Below are 23,745 nucleotides of genomic sequence, written 5' to 3'. Positions count from 1 at the left end.
ATATTATTCAACTAGGGGATATGATTGGGTTTGATCTAACTTCTAATTGCTTTGTCATTTGGAGGGGGGAAGGAAGACCTCAGTCATTGTATCCAAGGTTTTTTTCCTCTTCCCCACTGAATGCCAGTTCCACATGAATATATAACAAAGAAACCCATTTATCCAAATCAAATCAAAACAGAAATTAGGGGAAGGGGAGGAGCCAAGTTGTCAGGGTACAGGTACAACTCAGTTGAACTCCTAACATTTCCTTCCAAATAATGCCTCAAATTGAATTCTGGAGTGGTGGAGACAACAAAAGACTTTTTTCAGCACCAAACAACCTAAAGGTCAGCAGGAGAAGGCTGGAAAACTGGGATAGAATCAATTGGAGGTATAGCATAAACTGCAGCAATACCAGTAATGGTTCTTGAAGGCAGTTGCAACAGTGGTGATAGCAGTTTCAGGAGCTGTCAGTCCAGAGATGTTTGGACTTAGACAACTGGACAGAAATAACAGGAGATCCTTTGCTGGCACTGGGTACAGGACTCCTTTGTATATGTAGTTCTGGATCACAATTCCAGGGCCAAGGGGAGCATTAGTAATTGTAGTTTCAGAGAATCGGGGACTTGACTACAGTTCTAGGCACAAAGGAGCACTAGGGCAAGTGGCTGCAAGAGAATAGGGGCCCTGGTCATAGTTCCAGGACCAAGAGGAATGCTAACCCTTATGGTTATAGGGAAGCAAGATCCCTTTCTAGGTAAAGACCAGAGCAGAATACAGGAAAGCAGTGACCACAACTGTCTGTGGATCATATCCCCTTGGAAGCACCAAAAGCAAATCCCCATAATTAGTTCTGAAAATATCAGTATTAAAAAAAACCTAAAGTTTGGGACAGTGCTCCTTCCATCCTGGTAATAAAATCCAATTTTAATGTAAAGTCAAGAAATAGGCTGGGAGAATGAGCAAACAACAATAACAAAACAAAACAAAAAAACAAACAAACAAAAAAAACACCTGAAAAGTTACTATGGTCACAGGAAAATTATCATGTATGAAAAAGGTGCATATGGAAGAGCTTTTACAATAGAGAAGGAAATAGAGAAAGGTAGCAGGAAATGCTTGAACCTTACTCTCAATGGATTTGGTTCAAATTAGGAATAACACACACTCAATTGGGTGTTGAAATCTATTTAACCCAACAGGAAAGGAGGAGGAGATGGGAGTAAGAGAAAGGGATTGTAGGGGTGGGAAGTAAAAAGAGAACTCATAGAAGGGAGACAGTGGTCAGCAATAAAACTTTTTGGGAGGGACAGGGTAAAGAAAGAAAAAGAAGAATAAAAGGGGGGAAGTAGCATGGAGAACATATTGAAGTATTATTTTTTCATTTTATTTTTCTTGCAACATGGCTAATATGTAAATATGTTTTTCATGATTTCACAAGTATAATTGATATTATAGGGAGGGAGAGAATTCAGAACTTGAAATTTTTTAATGAATGTCAAAATAAATCATAAAGTAAAACAATATTAAGAGAATTCACTTCCTGGAAAAACAAGCCAGAGAAGATATACAAAGGAGAATATATACCTCTCTTTAGTGGGAAAGAAGGAACTCCCCTTTTGGGAGTGAGATAACTCAGTCCAACCCAGATGGATCCAGGATCCAGATTCCTGGATCTCACCCAACAAAAGAATTTCCTGTCTCTAGTGTAGCAAGCTGGAGATAGAGATATAACAGAGACTGGAACTCCCAGTGCTCTTTCTTCTTTCCCATGACTTTTGCTTTCTCCTTCCCTTTAGATGGGAGGTGATAAGTGGTCCAAGTTAGGCTACCATAAGTCCATTGTCAGAGCAATAGCCATAGGGAACTTGGAGAAGAAAAATGCTATTTGGGATTTCTGGCTGAATTAGCAGACTTTCATGACCCTAATTTTGGCAATACTAAGATTATGCTGCCCTGATATAGTATATGTATATATTGTCCCCTGTGATAGAATGCAAGCTCCATGAAAGGAGAAATTGGTTCATTTACTTTGTCTTTTTATCCCCATCACCAGGTGCTATCTCTGGCATATAAGGATAGGGATAGCGATTGAATTGATGATTTCACTGGGATAGGGAATTCCCAGATAAGGAAACTACTTTCACCAGTGCAGGGTGACATTTTCTCAGCAATTTATAGTCCAGAGCACTGAGAGGATAAATGTCTTGATCAGGAGGGCAAGGAGGAAAAACTTAAGATTCAGATTTTCCTGGACTCAAAGCCAGCTCTCTGTTCACTATAGTACTATGAAAATAAATATTTGTTGAATGATTGATATTCATAAGATGCAAGCAAATTACCTTAACAGAATCATTTCATAGTTTTCCTTTTAAATTCTCTCACCTTCTAATCAAGATGACCTACTAGCTATTCCCCAAATTCAGTCTTTTATCTTTTCTATGTGGTTTTGTATGAGCTATTCTGTCTGATGGAAAGCATTCATCTCTGTCACATAAAATTCTAAGTTCAAGCATCAGTTCCTCTGCAAAATCTTTTCTGATCTCAGTTATCAGTGCTTTCTCCTTGGATATGTATATATGTTGTGTTTCAAAACACAATAAAAAATGGGTAAATTCAACATAACATAAGGAACATAAGTACCTTGAGAGCAATATTATTTTGTCTTTGTGTTTGTAATTTAAATGCTTAAAAGTAGCCTGAGTTCTTATCTCCCCTTATGAGACTCCACCAAGTTCACTTCTGGATTTGCCATAGCCAGTGGAGACTAGCTGATCCATTTCTTTTCAAGTCTGAATCTTCAGCAGAATCTCACAATCACAGGAAACTAATAGATTATATTATTAACTCTAATTGCAGGATCTTTGGTGACTTTATCTTTTGAAGCTCATAAAGTTCAGTCCAATCTCTGAATGTTCAATCATCTACAAGCAGGAAAGACTAAACACAACAGACAAAAGAAACAGAGATGCCATGTGTTCATAGATACATGGAAGCTGAGTTGGGAAGTAATTCCCCAATGTGTTAGCTGGAAGCAATCCTCCTCACATGAAGGCTGCCAGGGAAGAAAAAATACAAAATATTTGAGGGGGATGGCATATGAATAATTTTGCATGCATTCAGTTATGTCTCCTTCACTAGTCCTTCTAACTCTTAAGCCAATCAGAAAACTAATTGCTACATCATCACACAGCACCTTCCAACCCTCTCCCACTTCAGGCATAACAAGATAGGGAAATAAAGAAAGGAAACAAAGGGAAGTTCACCAAGCCTCCATGTTCTGGGTAGAAACCAAGCAAGGTATATTGTACATAATCTATATAATCTAATATGCAGGGCAAATCTTCTCATGCTAAGGCCAGGCCTCCATCACATAAGTCAGAAACTGATGCAAGGCTCAGATAGCTTCCAGACAATAAACAGACAGAAAGAAAACTTATGAAGAAGGCAACAAACCTCACTTCCAGTTCACTCTCCATTCTGTTCTTCCTCTATGCTGCCTGCCTTGCTCTAGTTAAAGTTACTTTTCTTTTTTAAATGTTTTGTTGTAGAACCTCAGTCCCAAACGCTACTGGTATGGGGCTATCTCTTCATTGACAGAGATGACTATCTTGACTTGCATGAGGAGTGGGGTGGAATTGGAAAGAGAGAGAAGAGAGTAGGGAAATGGAGAGAGAAACAGAAGAAGAGAGAAAAAGAGAGGAGAGAAAGCAAAAGAGGAAGAGACAGAGAAAATGAGGCAGAAAAAGAGAGAGGAAGAGAGAAGAAATAGATAGGGAGAGAGGAAAAGAGAAAGAAGAAAGAAGACGAGAGACAGAGACAGAATTTCTTCAATTTTCTTTGGAACTCTAATCTTCAAGTCATTTTAGGTATCCTGACTTCCAACTTCAGAAGGAAAGCTGGAAGATTCCCATCCCACTTGAAGTTGCTGAAGAAAAAGACTCTGGGAAGACATGAGAAGAACTAGCAGTATCCTTCATATTCCTATTTTTCTACACTTAAGACTTCAGTAAATTTGTCCTTTAGTGAGATGTAGGGTTCTTTCCCTAATGTTTGAACTAAGTTACCTCACTCCCAATGTGAGACCTCCTTCACTCTATATTATCTGATATAGATTCTCCTATGTAAATCTCTGGTTTGGATACATTTGGATAAAGGTTTTTTTTTTTTTTTTTTTGTCTAAGGGCTATGTGCTTTCATTGTGGAAGTAACATTTGGAAGCAAAGATCAAGCTTTGGATATAAAGGTTGAGGTCCTTCTATCCAGTAATAAACCTATAATTAAACCTGATCATATCTCCTAGACTAACACTATTTAAGGAAGCAGATAGATATAATTCTAGCCTACTACACGCTCTCTCTGAGGAGAGCAAGAGACCAGTCTTTGGCTCCAATTCCTTATTTCCACTCCTGGCAGGAGTTAACGTTTTTCTTGGAGAAAGGTGGGATGAGAAGAGACAAGAGATGTCAGTTCTTTCTCCCCTCAAGCCACACAATGACTCCTCCATGCTACATTCAAGAGGACTGTCCTTACTACAATTGAATGCTCTTTTTTTTACAAATAACTGTCATTCATATTTAACATATATAGGGCTGCTTGCCATCTAGGGGAGGGGGTGGAGGGAGAGAGGGGAAAAATTGGAACAGAAGTGAGTGCAAGGGATAATTTTTAAAAAATTATCCTGGCATGGGTTCTGTCAATAAAAAGTTATTCTAAAAAAAAAAAATTAAAAATAAATAAATAAATAAAACCCAAATAACTGTCATTTCCAAGTACTCCTTTTCACCAGTAGAATTTTCCCTTATAATAAGGAAGAATAATTTAGAAAACAATTAGTCATATTAATGTATGTTTCCTTTCATAGCTATCATCCGCACCAAATGTAGTTTTCTTCATCATCATTTCTCATTTCTTGCTTCAAGTCTCAGCTAAAATTCTATCTTTTATAGGAATTCTTTCCTTATACATTTTAATTCTAGTGCTTCCCATATTTTGATTATTTCCAACTTATCCTCTATATTGTGTATTAGTATGTTGTCTGTCTTGTTACACTATGAGTTCCTTGAAAGCAGAGACTTTTATATTCATAACATCAACATTTAGTACAGTTCCCGGCACATAGTAGGCACTTAACTGTCATGAAATATTCTTTCCATCACAATGGTCTGTAAAGATGATTTGGAAGGGTATCAATCAATGAATAGGGACTGCATGATTTGCAAAAACTGATTCCATTTGACCCTTGGACTTTTGTGGATAACTCATCATAGGTGAATGACCCTGTTTGCCTTTACTAAGTATACAGACAGGCCCTGACTTCATTATTCTTGGGTGTTCTTCATGTAAACATAACTGGGAAAGGATGCCAAGAGATTCGTGGGTGGATATCAAAAGGTCAAGAATTGTTTAACTACTGCTTTGAGTGGTTAGAATTTTTAATATTCTCCCTTCTCCCTCAAATGCAACTATTTGCCTAGGTAGGCAACAAGACAGTTAATTCTGTCCGTTTAGGAAAGTTGAGTCTGTCTGGGTTCTTTTAGAAAATACAATTTTAATTTAGAAATAGTGACAGTGCAATGTCTTTAATTTATCAAGGGGACCTGAGGTGGCCATGATCTGGCAACATATAGGAGAATTTATAAATATACAGATTATCCATTCTATGCATCTTATGCAACTCAGGGGTTTGGGAATCATGGTAGGCAGAAAACATCTGAATTCACACTGGGACTAAATTTGATTTTTTTGATTTTCTTTTTTAAAATGTTCTTTTTTTAAATTCATAAATACACAAAAAGATCATTTTCACATATCAAGTAGAGCATGATACTCACCCAAAAGAACAAATGAACCTTTTTTTAAAGGAGAAAATACAAGCTAATAATCTCTTGAAAAATTATTTAAATTCTCTAACATTCAGAGAAATCAAGATATCACATTTAGCCATCAAAATGACAACCCCCCCCAAAAAAAAACAAAAGAACCACCAAACTCAAAACCAAACTAAGAATGATCAGATTTAATGTTGACAGGGTCAATGAGGGAATAGGCATATTGTTAGTGGAATTTGCCCTGAGGCAAAAATAAATCAGAGCAATATGATAGTATACAGGAGTTACAAAACCAATCATAACCTTTCACTTCATGATTCTGTTAATGGGACTAAAAGTTGTTATTATATGGGGAAAAGATGCTATTTTGAAAAAAAACCCAAAGCATTCACACATGCTTTACTTTTAGTAGTGGAAAACAAGTGGAAAACCTATACACTCAATGATTGAGAAATGCTTGAATAAAATCTAGTATGAAAATGAATCAAATACCATTCTGCTTTTTTCATGCCTCATGACAAATACAAGGAACACAATGATATACAGAAAGCCTTTTATAAAATGATGCAAAATCAGGACATTCATAAGCACAAAGTTAAAAAACAAGCAATGAGAAATGGATATGAGTTTATATATATATATATTCCCAGAGTTTATTTAATAAGTGCATGTTAAACTTACACCTATCAGATTGTTTAATATGATAGAAAAGGAAAATGATAAATGTTGGAGAGTATGTGGAAAAATTGGTACGCTATGGGGCAGCTAGTTGATGTAGTGGATAGAACACCAGCCCTGAAGTCAGGAGGACCTGAGTTCAAATGTGACCTTAGACACTTAACACTTTCTAGCTTTGTGACCCTTAACTCCAACTGCCTCAGTGAAAGAAAGAGAGAAAGAAAGAAAGAGAGAGAGAAAAAACAGACAGAAAGAAAGATAGAAAGAAAAAGAAAAGAAAAGAAAATTGGTACACTAATAAATTGGTGAAGTTGTATTACAGGAGCCACCTGCTAATAGCTGGTGGGTGTTATGGGAGCCCCTTGCTAGTGGCTGCTGAGGATCTAATTCTAACTAGCAGAATAGATCCCTTTATATGAAAAGATCATAATGATACAAGGAGACTAAGAGGCAATTGCATTCTCTGACCTCTCTCCTCTTCCCTCTTCCTATTTATTTCATTCCCAATCCATAATCAACATTTGCTTCAAATAAAGGCTGATTTGCATTGATTTGCAGTTCCTTCAAGTGTATTATGATTTACAACTCTGGGGGATTTCAGAGAATCGACCTGCCCCATCACACTTAGGCATGGTCCTTAACAGAATTGTAAACTGATCCAATCATTCTAAAGAGCAGTTTGTGGAACTATGCCCAAAGAGCTATAAAACTATGCATATTCTTTGATCCAACAATATTTTTACTAGGTCTGTCTCTCAAAGAGAACATTAAAAAGGAAAAAGGACCCATATGTACAAAAATGTTTATATTAGCTCTCATTGTGGTGGTAAAGAATTGGAAATTGAGGGGATATGGGGATATATACCAGGGAATGCCTGAATAAGTTGTGGTATATGAATGTAATGAAATATGATTGTTCTGTAAGAAATGAGCAGTTTTTCAACAAGTAGATAATTCAAGATGATTCCAATAGACTTGGGATGAAAAGTGCCATCTGCATCCAGAGAGAAAAGATGAAAACAATGTAGATCAAAGAATAGTATTTTCACTTTCTTCTTGTTTGCTTGTTTTTTTTTTTTCATTCTTTTCTTGTGTTTTTTTCCCCCTTTTGATCTGATTCTTTTTTGCTCAGCATATTGAATGTGGAAATATGTTTAAAAGAATTGTACACCTATAATCTATATCAGATTGCTTACATCTTGGGGAAATGGAAGGGGCAAGGAGAAGGAGAAAAATGTGAAATGCAAGGTTTTGTGAAAGTGAATGTTGAAAACTATCTTTGCATGAATTTGGAAAAATAAAACACCATTAAAAAACAATATAAATAAATAAATAAAACACAAAAAGAAATGATAAGCAGGTAAATTTCAGAAAACCTTGGGAAGACTGATATGAATTGATGCTGAGTGAAATAAGCAGAACAGGAGAACACTGTACACAGTAACAGCAACATTATGTGGATGATAAACTTTGATACATTGCTCTTCTCAGCAATACAATAATCTAAGACAATTCCAAAAGATTCATGATGGAAAATGCTATCCACATCCAGAGAAATAACTAGAGTCTGAATGCAGATTGAAGTATAATCTTTTTTACTTTTTTTTTTTTTTGTGGCTTTTCCCTTTTGTTCTGATTCTTCTTTGACTAATGTGGAAATATGTTTAATATGATTGTATATGTGTAATGTTCTCTGTTAATTTTCTTGGGGATTCTGGGTTCTTGGGAGCTGCCTTCATTTCAGTTCAGTAATCACTATAAGTGCATCCAGGTGTTAAAGTCCAAAATCCTTTATTGTTTCCTTCAAAGTCTTGTCTCCTTTCCTGGGGCCCAGTTAAGCTTTCTTAGAGGCCTATCTCTCTCCTTGGTTCCCAGAGCTTGAGCTCCTGCCTCCAGTCTTTTGCCTTCTGACTCTCTCTGAATCCAAAGGTTTGTGCTTCAGCCTTTAGCCACAACAAAAGTGGACAATGGAATGAATGCCTCTGCCTCTGGCTGAATTTGTCTAAGCTTATATCCTCTCTTCTCATAGGTGTGAATCTTGTAGAATTGTAGTAAGTACTAAGTACATGTACTGAACTAGAGAACTTTTAAGCATCATGCTAAACAACCATTGTCTTTATCAATTCCACTGAGTTAGCACCTTATAAGAATCCTTTGTATCAAGTTCGGAATTCTGGTCCATAACATAAATGTATAACCTATGTTAGATTGATTGCTGTCCTGGGGAGGAAGGAAGGGAGGGAAGGAGAAAAAGTGGACATCAAAATAGTATAAAATTATATAAATTTTGAAAATGATAAATTAAAAGTAAATGTGTTAATTGGTTTATTTAAAATTCTGTTATGTACATAATATAGTCAAATAAATAACTTCCCGCCTTGATTCTAGTATGTTTGTTTAAAAAACTATTCTCATGCATAATTATACTTTATATGTTGGTTATATGTATATTATTGAAATGTCTGAAGCATCACCATAAAGAAGACAACAGAGATATTGTAGCATAGTGTATAGTGAATAAAGTTCTAGACTTGAAAACAGAAAGATCTAAGTTCAGAACCTATCTCACATACTTAGTTGTGTGACCCTAGAAAAGTCCTTCAGACTTAACTAATTTTTTTTCTTTTTAAACTTATTTTATTATTAAAAATTTTTTTTTAATAATAGCTATTTTATTTTCAAAATACATGCAATGATAGTTTTCAACATTCACCCTTGCAAAACTTTGTATTCCACATTTTTCTTCCTCCCTTCCTCCTACCCCATCTCCCCTAGACACCAAATAATCAATATAAGTTAAACATGTGCAATTCTTCTAAACATATTTCCACATTTATCATGCTGCACAAGAAAAATCAGATCAAAAAGGAAAAAAAATTTAAAAACAAGCAAACAATAACAAAAAATGTGAAAATAACTATGTTGTGATCCACATTTAATCCCCATAGTCCTTTCCGGATACAGATGGCTCTCTCTATCACAATTGGCCTGAATCATCTTATTGTTGAAAAGAGCCAATGTCCATTAGAACTGATCATTGTTTAATTTTGTGGTTGCTGTGTGCAGTGTTCCTTTGGTTCTATTCACTTCCCTTAGTTCAAGTAAGTCTCTCCAGGCCTTTCTTAAATTATCTTGTTGGTTGTTTCTTTTAAAACAGTCAGTTTCCAATTCCTTGCCACTACAAAAAGACTGCTACAAACATTTTTGCACATGTGAATCTTTTTGCATGTTTTATCATCTCTTTGGGATACAGGCCCAGTAGAAATATTGCTTAATGAATATGCACAGTTTGTTAGTGCTTTGAACATAGTTCTAAATTGCTCTCCAGAATGGTTGGATCAGTTCACAACTCCATTAACAATGTATGAATGTCCCAGTTTTCCTATATCCCCTCCAATATTTATCATTATCTTTTCTTGTCATCTTAGTCAGTTTGAGAGGTATATAGAGAAAACTCAAGAGTTGTCTTAATTTGCATTTCTTGAATCAATACATACTTACCTTTTGTTGTCAAGTTGTTCTAGTCACTGGGATTTTCTTGTCAAGATATTGGAGTGGCTTGCCATTAACAAGTGGTTTGCCATTTCTTTCTCTGAGTCATTTTACAGATGAGGAATTGAAGGAAAGGGTTAAGTGACTCTGTCTCTCTGTGTCTGTCTCTGTCTCTGAGTCTCTCTCTGTCACACACACACACACACACACACACACACACACACTCCTGAAGCTGAATTTGAATTCATAAAGATGAGTCTTCATGATTCCAAGCCCAGTGTCTATCTATCTACTGTGTCATTTAGCTGCTCTATTATACTGTATGTGGGTACAATTCACATTGATAAAGGAACTCCACAATGACAAAATCACAGCTTCTTCATGGATGAAGGGCACTCAAATATGCTGGGTTTTGTTGAAGGGGTTACTAAGAAATATTCTTTACCTTTAAGAAGCTTTCTTTTATCAACTGGAGAATAGCTATATAAATTATGGTATATGAATGCTATGGAATACTATTGTTCTGTAAGAATAATAGAATGATTTCAGAGAGGCTTGGTGAGACCTACATGAACTGATGCTGAGTGAAATGAACAAAACCAGGAGATCATTATACATGGCAACAACAGGACTATATGACAGTCAGTTCTGATGGACATGGCTCTCTTCAACAATGAGATGATTCAAACAAGTTCCACTTGCTCATTGTCAAAGAGAGCCATCCAAATCCAGAGAGAGGACTGTGGGAACTGACTGTGGAACACAACATAGCAGTCATACTCTTTCTGTTGTTATTTGCTTGCATTATGTTTTCTTTCTCAGTGTTTGTTTTTCTTCCTTTTTGATCTGATTTTTCTTGTATATGTATACATATGTATACATATATTGGATCTAACATGCATTTCAACATATTTAACATGTATTGGACTACTTGCCAGCTAGGGAAGGGGGTGGAGGGAATGAGGGGAAAATTTGGAACAAGAGATTTTGCAAGGGTCAATGTTGGAAAAATTACCCATGCATATGCTTTGTAAGTAAAAAGCTTTAATTTAAAAAAAAAAAAAGAAGAAGAAGCTTCCTTTTAATGAGAAGTAATTGGAAAGAGTGCTGATATGGAGTCAGGAATAACTGGATGCACATTTCACTTCTAATACTTATTAGCTGTGTGATCCTGGGCAAACTTCTCTCAGTCTCCATAATTTTTTTTGTTTATAAAATAGAGATGATAATATTGTTATCACAGAATTATGATGATTATCAAATGAGAGAATGCATATAAAGCAAGGTACTCAAAATAGTTATTGTTATTCCTGGGAATGAAAATGGAAGATGGAGAAGTAATTAAAACAGGGCCTTCAATTTCATTCAGGAATTGGGATTACTAAAGAATAGGTCTCCTTTACAAAAGGATTTTCTGTAGGGTAAAGGTTGAAGACTATGCATGTGTTTGGAAAATAAAAAAGCTTTAAAAATTAAAAATAAGCATTTAAAAATTTTTTAAATTAAAAAAAAGTTTTTTTTTTCCTCTTGTTTTAAACTTATTTTTTTCTCACGATTCTCATTTTCAGGGAGGAATGATCATAATGCTCATTTCATCAGTGGCCATTGCTGTGCTTTCTGCCATCAATGTTGGCAAAAGCATCATGTATGTCATGACATTTCACCTTGTGGCCACCTCTGCTCTGATGCCTTTCATTGGCTTCACCCTGGGTTATATCCTCTCAGCTATCTTACGTCTCAATGAACGGTAGGTGTGATTTTTGACTTCTATCTTCCATTATAGTCCTATTTTTTTCTATTTCTAGTTTGTTTAAGGAGGAACTAGAAGATCCCTGCATTTCCCCAGATTTGTGGGCAGTGGATTCTTGGCGTTGCTCTTGGGTAGGAATATAAAAAGTAAACAAAGAGAGGCAGTTAGATGGTGTAGTGGATAGAGCACCAACCCTGAATTTAGGAAGACTTGAGTTCAAAGCCAGCCTCAAACACTTAACGTTTGTAGCTATGTAACTCTGGGCAAGTTACTTAACCCCCAATTGTCTCAAAACAAACAAACAAGCAAAGAAAAAAAGAGTAAGCAAAGAAAATGAAGTAGGAAAGTTTAGGAAAGGATAATTTAGTTTGGCTAAAGTATTTAAAGGGAATAATGGGAAATAAAACTAAAAGGTGTCACAGAATCTCAGAGTTAGAAATCACCCCGCAGGCCATGATGTCCAGCATGACCTGACCTATAACATACCCAGTAAGGGGTCACTGAACTTTTGCTTGAAGAATTCAAATAAGCATAAGTCCACCATATCTCCAGTTCTACCATCTCTGCCCAAACATAACAGCTAATTTCTTTCCCATGACATCTCTTCAAATATATGCCCCTTAAATATTCTTATCTCCAGCCTGAACATATAAGGATCAATTGACCCTCATCTCGCGTGCCATTCTTTAATCTGTAGAAAGAATTTCAGGCTGGAGAGGGTTCCAGTCAGAGGCATTCTTCTTAACAAGTCCCCTAGAAACATTGAAGTGAAATGGAGAACTTACTTTACATAGAAAAGCATATCCCTTAGGCTCACAGATGGTACCTGAGGTCAAGTTTTGTAGCAGTTTCCTGGTTACTTGTCCCCCAAGGATGACTGTAGTTACATGACGTTCTATCAATTGGAATGTTAGTTTTCAGGAGGTTATGAAGAAACGTCAAGGAAGATGCTGTAGAAGCATTATGAGTAAGTTTGCCAGGATAATCTTGGAATGGATACCCTACAGTTATTTTTTGGGGTGGCCCATAATCATAGGTACATCTAGCCCACCTGTGCAGCTTGTATAGGCTGCCAAGGTAAAATTGCAGCAGTTTTGAGAGGAGTCACACTCACTTGTACCAACAGTATTGGTGGCACAAATCAACATCTCCACATTAGGGATGTAAATATGGCCATTATGGGCCACGGTGACAACTACTGTCTCTGTGGCATGGGTGTGGTAATGTGTAAATATGAAATCTTTCCCAGCAAGAAAAACGGGGATAGTCAGGTCAGAGTAGTTCCTGTAGCTAGTACAAATGGGGTGGCATCCAAAGTGGAGATGGCAACATTTGGGAATGGGACCTTTGCAAAAAATGTATTAGGTTGCATCTGTGGGCCGCCTTGGGAAGGGTTGATGGCCCACCCAATAATCCTGAACGCCCCTATTACCTGCAAAGTTCCCTAGTCTGACTAGGAAGTTAGGAGTAAAATTCTCATGGTGAAGAAGTAAAGAAGATTAGAGTGAGAGAAAGACAATTTCACTCTTCTTTCTCCAGAGTTTTTTCAGGGTTCTTGTGGAAGAGAAACTTCAGGTCCTCTATGGGCTCACAGGAATATTCTGAGATATCTGAAGGAGAAGTAACAGAAGCAGCATTTTTAATCCTAGAAATATGAGTTCAGCTGGGGAATCCTTCCCATTTGACTGATATTGGAGTAGTCAGAATGACCTTAATGGTCCTTTCCTCTTTATATCTCGAGGGTCAGAACCTTGATGCTTCCAAGATTTCAAGTATGCCATGTCCCCTGGATTTACAGGGGAAGTTCAAAGGGGCTCAGCTTAATATTCTCCAGAGGTGCAATGAGGACTTTAAGAAGCCGTAGGGGGAGATTCTTCACCCAATCCTCTCTAGTCTCTAAGCACAGTTTAGTAAGGACTCATTTGAGGGTGTGATTCATTTTTTCCACCTTCTCAGAAGCCTGAGTATACCAGGCAGAGTGGAGATGGTAGGTGATTTTGAGGGCTTTGGCTACATTTTGGGTTACCTGAGAAGTGAAGGCTGGGCCATTGTTGCTCTGTAAGTGTTGAGGTCTAGCTTTGGGGTACCTACATGAAATTAGGGTTAAGGTCTAGTGGCAGGTTTGGGGTACAGATTCGGCGCAAGGGGATCTAATAGTGGCGCGAGTTCCCAATAAAAGCATTTATTGGCCTGGAGAGCTAGATTGATAAAAGAGGTTTATTATTGGGTAAGCAAAGTTAAAGTATAGGCGAAGGTAGAGATAAGGAGGGCACTGGACAGAGGGTCCAGTGGACAGAGGGTCCTCACATGGTAGCCATGTTTGGAATCTCTGCAAAGAGGGGTTCCCAGCATGGCCTTTTTATAACAGGAGACTTAGCTCAAGGGGCTTTCAGGTGTAGCCCCAAAGTTGGCTCATATCCAGATGGGGCTGGGAACAGGTCAGATCTTCTATTGGAATTCAAAGGGACCAGGATTTGTGAGTTAAAGAGCAATTTACATTATTAACTAGGAGAGGGTGGGAATCTAGAAAGGAATCTTGCCCGCATCATAAGAAGTTAGGTGCAAAGTGAGGTATGATCTCTTTTAGCAAGCACTTTGATACTTCCTGAGCTTTCTCATTCCTGCAGGGAAAGGTTTCTATCCAGTTAGTAAAGATGTCAATGAAAACCAGAAGCAATTTGAAAACTCCAAAGGGGGGTATATGCGTAAAGTACATTTGCCAGTCTTCCCCTGGGTATGTCCCCCTTCTCTGAACAGCTTCAAAAGAGGGGGAGGTTTCACATCTCCTTCAGGATTTACTTGGGCACAAACTGGGCAGGCTTGGCAGATCTGTCTGTTTCTCCCAGCTTGTGACCAGTGAAAATGCGCTTCATAAGGGATGAAGAGCATTTCTTCCCAGGTGCATGGCCTGATGAAGACCAAAGATAAATTTCCAATGACTTGCCTCTGGGATTAAAAGTTGGTTTGAGGGTGTTTGAAATCAGCCAGAGGAGAAAGGTAATAACCCCTTTCTTCTGCAAGGATTTTTTCCTGTGAACTATGGAAGGAATATAAGAAGTCCCAGGAGGCAGTGGCTTTAGCTTCTAGGGTGTCGTTGAGAGTCACTACAGAACATTTTGCCATTCTTTCCCCATTTTCAAAAAAGCTTGACCCATCTGTAAACCATTCACCATCTGAGTTATCAAGGGGAAATGTCTCTTAAGTCAGTTGAGCTGGAGTAGACAGAATTTAAAGCTTACTCACAATTATGAATAGTGTTTCCTGATTGAGTGATGTCAGGGAGTGGTGGCAGGGTTAAGAGTGTGACACACCCAGAGAGTCAGGTCCAAGGTGTCTAGCAGGTGAGCCCGATATCTAGTAAGCCTCCCACTAGCAAGCCACTGATGCCCTTTGGCTTCTAAAATGCTCTGAACTCAGTGGTGGGTTAAAACCTCTACTGGCTATCCCATCAGTGAAAAAGACCATGGCAGTCACTCCTCTAAAGCAGGAGGGCCATCCTAGGGAAACTGAATCCAGTTTCTTTGAGAAGTAGGCAACTGCTCTGAAGTCAGGTCCCAGGGCCTGAGTTAAGACCCCCAAAGCTTGACTTCGTTTTTCATTCACATATAGAGTGAAAGGCTTTTCTAAGTTACAGAGGGCCAGGGCAGAGGAGAAGGTCAGTTTGGTCTTCAGGTTTTTAAAAACCTTGACCTGATCAGGTCCTTCTTCAAGGGGAAGATTATCAGAGCCTTGAATAGAAAGGTAAAGAGGCTTGGCAATAAAAAAGAATCCGAATTCTGCAGAAACCAGTTATGGCCAGGAAAGCGCATAGCTGTTTCTTTGAGGCAGGGTCTGGAGGCCTAAAATTGTCTTGTTTCCTCTCCTAGGTTAGAGAGCAGGAAGTAGGGGGTAAGATTGTGGCTTAAATATTTGATAGACTGGCAGGCAATGTGGGCTTTGGGTAAGGAGACCCTGTAGCTCCTTGAGACTAGAAAATTTAGGGTTTTCCTGGCTGCATTTAGGGACTCTTCTCAGTGGGATTGTAGATTAAAATATTCATGTACTGGATAAGACTGCTGTCAAGCAGCTCCAATTCCCTGTCCAAATATGTGTGGGCTATCTCAGAAGCCTTGAGACAGAACTGTCCAAGTTAATTGGTGGGGATGTTCCCCTGGCTTTACCCATTCAAAAGCAAAGCGAAATTGTGAGTCTTTATGCAAAAGTATACAAAAGAAGGCATCTTTAAGATCTAGGGTGGAGAACCATTTTGTGTTCCCTGGATCTGAGTAAGGATAGTATAAGGATTAGGTACAATGGGGTGAAATGGAATGATGACTTCATTAATTGCCCCAAGGTCCTATAACCATGTGAAACTCCCCACTGGATTTTCTAACAGAAAGAATTGGAGACTCCAAGGGAACTAGAAGCTTATACTTAAGAAATTTCTTGGAGCAGCTAAGTGGCTCAGTATTTAGAGCACCAGACCTGAAGTCAGGAGGACCTGAATTCAAATTTGACCTCAGGCACTTAACACTTCCTACCTGTGTGACCCTGATCAAGTCACTTAACCCCAATTGCCTCAGCAAAAAAAAAAAAAAAAAAAAAAAAAAAAAGAAAAAAGAAAAGAAAAAGAAAGAAAGAAAGAAAGAAAAAGATAAAGAAATAGGTATTGACATTTATGGAGATATATACCAGGGTCCCACAGCTTAACTAAGGCTGGGGTGATGCGCTTGGCCCTCCCAGGAATCCCCTGATCCCAGACAGAAGAATCTATTTTCTCCCAAATTTCAGGGGGAATATGGAAGGGTTTTTTTTTTTTAATTTTATTTTATTTAATAATAACTTTGTATTGACAGAATCCATGCCAGGATAATTTTTACACGACATTATCCCTTGCAATCACTTATGTTTCGTTTTTTCCCCTCCCTCCCTCCTTCCCCCCCCCAAGATGGCAAGCAGTCCTATATATGTTAAATATGTTGCAGTATATCCTAGATACAATACATATTTGCAGAACCGAACAGTTCTCCCGCTGCACAGGGAGAATTGGATTCAGAAGGTAAAAATAACTCGGGAAGAAAATCAAAAATGCAAATAGTTCACATTCATTTCCCAGTGTTCTTTCTTTGGGTGTAGCTGTTTCTGTCCATCATTTCTCCAATGAAACTCAGTTAAGTCTCTTTGTCAGAGAAATCCACTTCCATCAGAATACATCCTCATACAATATCGTTGTCGAAGTGTATAATGATCTCCTGGTTCTGCTCATCTCACTTAGCATCAGTCCATGTAGGTCTCTCCAAGCCTCTCTGTATTCATCCTGCTGGTCATTCCTTACAGAGCAATAATATTCCATAACATTCATATACCACAATTTACCCAACCATTCTATGGAAGGGTTTTAAAAGAAGCATGAAAAGGTCACGTGGAGATCTGAGAAAATTGATTCCCCAATATTCACCATTAAATCACGTCCCAATAAGAGAGCAGGACAGGAGGGAATAATAAGAAAGGAGTGTTTAAACAACCAGTCACCAAACTGACAAAGCAGAAGAAGTCTTAAAACAGTTTTAAGTTTCCCTTCAATTCCCATTATCCTATGAGGGGAGGGTCAAGTGGGACCAAAATGTCAGAGCAGAACCTAAAGAGAGGCCCCCGTATCAAAACAAAATTCAACGGCCTTACCTGCTATATCCAAAGTAATCCTGGGTTCAGGGATTGTGATGGAATAAGGGGGGGCCTGCCCAAACCCTGGCCTGTCACTAGTGGTCCTGAAGAGACCAGAGAGTGAGGGTTGAGGCAGTCACTCTAACCTTCTGGGCAGTCCCTCTTCCAGTGCCCTTCCTTGTTGCATTCAGGGCAAGGGCCAAGGTTTTTTTTTTTTTTTTTTTTTTTCCAAGAGCAGTTGCATGCCCAGTGGCCTTTCTCATTATACACAAAACATGAACCCCTATGTTTTCCAGAAATAGTGGCAGCCAAGATATGGGCCTGCTCTTTATTTCTTGCTCTGGCTCTGTGGTCTTTCTCCTCTGCTGCAGCTCAGTCTTTATTGTTAAAGACTCCAAAAGCTGTTTCTAACAGCTAAGCCTGGGAAGTTTGGGGACCCAAGGCTAACTTCTACAGCTTCCTCCATATAATTGGGGCAGATTGGCTAATAAAATGCATGCTGAGGACAGTGGTCCCCTCTGGAGAAGTGGAGAAGTTCAAATTAATGTATTTTCTTAGAGCTTCTACAAGGTGGCTCTGAAAGAGAGCAGGATTTTCCTCAGTTTGGGTGATCTCCCTAAATTTGTCATAATTAATCTGCTTCTTAATTCCCCTCTTCATGCCTTCAGTGAGGCAGGTTAAGATGTGGTCCCTTTTCTCTCTATCACTATTCCCCTCCTGGTAGTTTCACCCCGGGTCTGAGACAGGTACAGCAACAGACCCTGGGGGTTTCTACCAGAAGAGGAGGAGGCAGCCATGACATCCTCAAACTTTTGGGCTAGATCCCAGATTCTCTTTTTCTAATCTATAGTACAATAGGAGGAGATAACCTACCTTCAATTCCCTTGCAGTAAATCTTACCAGCAGCATTCTGCAGTGCTGTCTTAATTCAGGATCTTGACATAAGGCCATAATGATTTAGGGAACTTCAGTCCACTTAATCTTGCCAAAGGCAAAACAAATCAAGCTGCTGGATAGTGCTGTAGTTAATTGATCCACAAATAGGCCATTTTTCCTGGTTCTCTAAGATATATTGAGGCCAGGCAACATTGCAAAAGTAAGTTTTTTTATCTTGAGATCTTTCAAACCAAATTTGTCTCTGTTTTTAAAGAGACAGTCTAAAGGAGAATCTTTAGGAATAGAAATGGACTGCCCCATTTTGCCACAAGCCCCAGATTTCCCAACTCTATAGCTCCTTGTTCTCTGAGGCATCCCTAGAGAGAGATATAGATGACAAAAACACTCCGTGATTAAGGGGACTTTTTGTCAGAGTGCAGAATTCCAGTCTGCACATCCCTAGACAGAGAACTCTGCTGAGCATGGAGTTGCAAACAACCCTAATTTTCCCAGGAATTTGGGTATAGAATAGACTACCAGCAAAAAGGGGCTTACCTCAGCCAGGCTCTCGGCGATCCCTATACCAGGCCACCAAATGATAAGGTACGAGAATTGGGATATAAGATCCCCTCTGGTTGGTGCCACAAATCCCTTGCAGTAGAATTTGCAGACTCAAAGTCTATGTGTGGCAAAAAAAAGGGATTGATTTTGATTTATTTTCGCTCAGCTTTCTTAGTGGGCAAAGAATCCTGGCAGGATAGTTTTGCAAAATGTCTGGACAAATAGGGGCTAGATATATTGGGGCTGCTTTGATCTTTGGCCCCAAGCCAGGGGCCTATCACCAGAAGAATCTGGGACACTGATTTTCAATTCAAAATTGTATAAAATTACTTATTTTGGGAGTTTCCTTTATGGACGTGAGGGTGTGCTCCTCCTAGGGGAGAATTTGAGACCCAGAATCACCTTTCCCCCTCAGATTAAAGGCAACACAGTTCACATCCAGGCCTCTTCAACTCTTCCCCTCAAAAGATCTCAGTTTATATCGTTATTAGTCATAGTCTATTGTCCTAGCCTTTCAAGATGTTTTTGGGTTTGTCTGTTGTCCAATGTGATGAATCCATCTCTTCTGGCTTTGGTGTCATTGCAGATTGAATAAACAGTCATCTAGGTTTTTATTCAAGTCATTAACATTAAACATAAAGCCAAGCACAAGTAAAAATAAACCATAAATGACTACTCAGATGCAAACAAGATGTTTATTTTCATCCATCAGTTTGTCTATTAGTATTCAATGCATTTTGGTCTCATGAAGAAAGGAAGGAAAAGATCATAGTGGTAATTAATCCTCTTAAAGTGGCTTGTCTGATGGCCTGTGGACTGATATGTCTACACAGATGCAGACGCACCGTGAGTATGGAAACTGGATGCCAGAATGTTCAGCTGTGTTCTACCATCCTCAATGTGACCTTTCCTCCAGAAGTGATTGGACCCCTCTTCTTTTTTCCTCTCCTCTACATGATTTTCCAGCTTGGGGAAGGGCTTCTCCTTATTGCCATCTTTAAATGCTACAATAAAATGAGGACTCCCAAGGGTAAGTATTGAAATACTATTTCCTAACTTTTGTGACTAGAGTCTAACCTGTCACAGAAAAAATAATAAATAGTTCTCTTTTACATGAGGCATTGTTCTTTCAAGCTATGGACTTTTATAAAGTGAGCCACTTATTTCTTTCTCAGTATTCTATTGGCATTAGGGTTGGAATATGGGAATTGAAGTAATATATTCTGCTAAGGGAAATGTACTATGATACATAGAAAGTAGGACCTGGAAAAAAAAAGTAATTATAACAAAACCCCCAAAACTATGGATATAGAAAAAATTGTAATACTGTAAGGAATAGTATGAAAGACTCTTCAAACTATCTAAGGTAAAATTAACTAAGTTTTACAGAACAATCAAAATTCTGCCTTGAATTTAACTTCTATGGTCCTCAGTTTTCTTATCTATAAAATGAAGAGACTGAACTTTATAGCCTTTAAGGTCCTTCCAGTTCTAACTTTTTGATCCTAGGATCAAAGCTAAAAAGAGAACTAAGGAAAACTTTCAGTAGTTATGGGCCTGAGTGGATAAAACAGTAACTTTTTAGATTAAAATGCAAAACATTTTTCTTTTTTTTTTTTTTTTTAGCAAGTTCTTGTTATTAATGCTGGAATAGTGACTTCTAAACATAGATCATCTCTACTTAAATGAGTTCAAAGCACTTTATTGTCATAAGGATTTTAAGATCTGAAAACTCGAGATCATATAATCCAGAGGTTCTTAATCTGGGATTTGTGAATTTGTTTTTTAAAAATATATATACTGATATTTTAATATTATTTTATTTTATTTTAATATAATTTATTTTCTATGCATTTTATCTTATGCCTTCAAAATCATTATCTTAACAAGTCTGATCAGACTGCTAAAGAGGTCTATGACACAAAAATCTCTAATATGATTCATTATTCCATCTGTGGATAAAAGTACATAGAATTATCTGACTAGAGGGCAATAAGTAGTAAGGAGAAATTGCCATCTTATAACTGCTTTCTCTCTCAAGAATGGTTCCTCTTTCTCTTCCTCATCCTTCCTCTTTCCCCACTGTGCACCACTTGAACAGTCTGTCAGGGCTAGACACTTTGGCAAATTATTTAACCCTGTTTACTTCAGTTCTTCATCTGTGAAATGAGATGGAGAAGAAAATGCCCAACCATTCCAGTATCTTTGCCAAGAAAACCTCAAATGAGATCAGATCACAACTGAAACAACTGAATAACAATACATAAATATAAAAAATACTTTAAAAAAAAAAAAGGTTCTCCTTTGAGTCTCGGTGAGATAGGTGGATACAGTCGCAAAAAATAACAATACTACAGTTTATAGCCAAGTAAATGAAGGAGTACAAAAACAAGTGCATGTCTCCTCAGCCAAGACAGAGCAAGGGAAAAAGAATAAAGATAATCAGTTCTTTCATATTCCCAGCCACATCTGCTTTGTCATCATTTTAACCAACAAATTAGATTGCTGATACAGTCTTTCACACTTTGCTAGCAGCCCCCCCCCCCCCCCCCCCGCCTTTTTTTTTCCCTTCTTGGCATAGAAAAGGAAATTATTTTGCAAGTATTTTGCAAATATGCCAAAATTTGGCATTGCTTAAAATTGCCATTGTTAAAACTGGCCCCAGTATGACTCTAGCCCTGCATAACCATTTCCCAGTTGACTACTGGATCAGCATCAAACTTTTCTCAATCTTTTCCCTTTTGTTTTTTTAAAGCTTTTAATTTTCAGAACATATGCAGATAATTTTCAACATTCACCCTTGGAAAGCCTTTTGTTCAAAATTTTTTTCTCCCACCCTTCCTTACCCTAGATGTTAAGTAATCCAATGTATGTTAAACATGTGCAATTCTTCTATACACATTTCTACAATTATCATGCACAAAAAAAAATCAGATCAAAAAAGAAAAAACGAGAAAAACAAAATGCAAGCAAACCACCACAAAAAAGTGAAAAATATTATGTTGTGATCCGCACTAAGTCCCACAGTCCTACTGTCTGGGTGCAGATAGCTCTATCACAAGACCATCGGAACTGACCTGAATCACTTTGCTGTTGAAAAGAGCCACATCCATCAGAATTGATCATCATGTAATCTTCTTGTTGCTGTATATAATGTTCTCTTGGTTCTACATGCTTCACTTAGATTCAATTCAAGTCTCTCCAGGCCTCTCTGAAATCATCCTGCTGATTGTTTCTTATTGAACAATAATATTCCATAACATTTATATATCATAACTTATTCAGCCATTCTCCAAATGATGGTCATATCTCAACCTTTTCCAAAGCCAGTTTATTTCTACCCATTCTAAACTTTGGTCTATGTGATTTCCTGCCTGGCTGCCCATCTGAACTTCATTAATGTCTCCAGAAATGCATCTTCCTACAAGATCAAAGCAAACCTGAAATTCAAACCTTTTCAATAAGCCCTCTTGGGTACCTCCATCCTCTTATTGGAGATGGTAAAGGGGGGACATCAGAGTTCCTCCCAGATTCTGAGTAAAAAGGAAGCCTACAGCAAACATCTTCTCATGCCCTCACATAGGTCCCCTCTGACCTTTCCTCTCCCTACTTTTTTCAGTTTCCCCCATTAGAGTGTGAACTCCCTGAGGGCAGGAACTGTCTTTTGCTGTCCTTTACTCCCTGGAGACTGGTCTTGCCCATAGTCGGGTCTACCATGTGCTATATTTCCTACTAATAGCTCTTACTGAGAAATATTTAATAATTATATTGAATCCTTGCAGGAGGTCTTCAAACTTTTTAAATATGGGGCCAGTTCACTGTCCTTCAGACTGTTAGAGGGCCAGACTATAATAAAAACAAAAACTTTGTTTTGTGGGCCTTTAAATAAAGAAACTTCATAATCCTGGGTGAGGGGGATAATCGTCCTCAGCTGCCACATCTGCCCTGCGGGGCCATAGTTTGAGGACCCCTGCATGAGTTTAAAGGGACAGTAACAACATCAAATCATTCAAAACTAAAGTACTATGGATAGTATGCTTGCTTCTAAGTTGGGGGGCAAGTCTTTCCTAAAGCTGAAGCTTTTGACAATGTATTATCCATATTATAAGGAAAAGCCAGTACCTATAGCCAGTAATTATTCTCCATATAAATTTTTTAGTCACAAAGCAAGAAGGTTCGGTGGAATGAAAAAAAAATGAGCATGATGGGATGTTTTGGATGTCATTGCTTTCAAAATTATGCTGACTCTATAATATGAAAAATATCTCCACAAAGAATAATAGACATATGGGGCATCTATCTAGTTGGCATCGTGGATAATGTTGGGCTTGGTGTCAAAAAGATCTAAATTCAAATAAACACAACTTCTTGGTGCCTTATTTTCTTTATCTTCATGTAAAATACCACCACTCTCCTAAGTTTTTTGAGGATAAAGATTTTTTTTTGAGGATGAACAGATTTTTATTTTTGTAAGATTTTGTGTCCAAATTTTTATCCCTCCCTTCCTCACTTTCTTCTTCCCAAAGACAGCAATTTTTAAAACATATTTCCATATTCATCATGCTACATAAGAAAAATCAAATCAAAAGGGAAAAAGTCACAAGAAAGAAAATAACCACCAAAAAAAAAAGGTGAAAATACTGTACTTCAATTCACATTCAGTTTTCTCTGGATGGGGACCACATTTTCCATCCCAAGTGTATTGGAATTGTTTTGAATCAACAAATTGCTAAGAAGAGCCAAGTCCATCACAATTGATCATCACATAATCTTGCTGTTCCTATGTACAATGTTCTCCTGGTTCTACTCACTTCACTCAGCCTCAGTTCATATAAATCTTTCTAGGTTTTTCTGAAATCAGCCTGCTCATCATTTTTAATAGAACAATAATATTCTACTGCATTATATATCATAATTTTTTTCAGCCATTCC

General features: G+C 37.9%; 1 protein-coding gene across 1 annotated transcript in view; it reads left to right on the top strand.

Moving 5' to 3' along the window:
* The window catches only part of SLC10A1 (solute carrier family 10 member 1), a 57,313-nt gene that overhangs the window by 26,914 nt on the left and 6,654 nt on the right, over nt 1-23,745 (top strand). Inside the window, exons 3-4 of the mRNA XM_051977903.1 lie at nt 11,552-11,730; nt 19,647-19,843. Of these exons, the coding sequence (XP_051833863.1) occupies nt 11,552-11,730; nt 19,647-19,843 (376 nt within the window). The remainder of the gene's footprint in view (nt 1-11,551; nt 11,731-19,646; nt 19,844-23,745) is intronic.

Source organism: Antechinus flavipes, chromosome 2, assembly GCF_016432865.1.
Source record: "Antechinus flavipes isolate AdamAnt ecotype Samford, QLD, Australia chromosome 2, AdamAnt_v2, whole genome shotgun sequence".
In the NCBI taxonomy this organism is placed as follows: domain Eukaryota; kingdom Metazoa; phylum Chordata; class Mammalia; order Dasyuromorphia; family Dasyuridae; genus Antechinus; species Antechinus flavipes.
The sequence above is the reverse complement of the archived record's forward strand: the minus strand, read 5'-3'. Positions and strand labels throughout refer to the sequence as shown.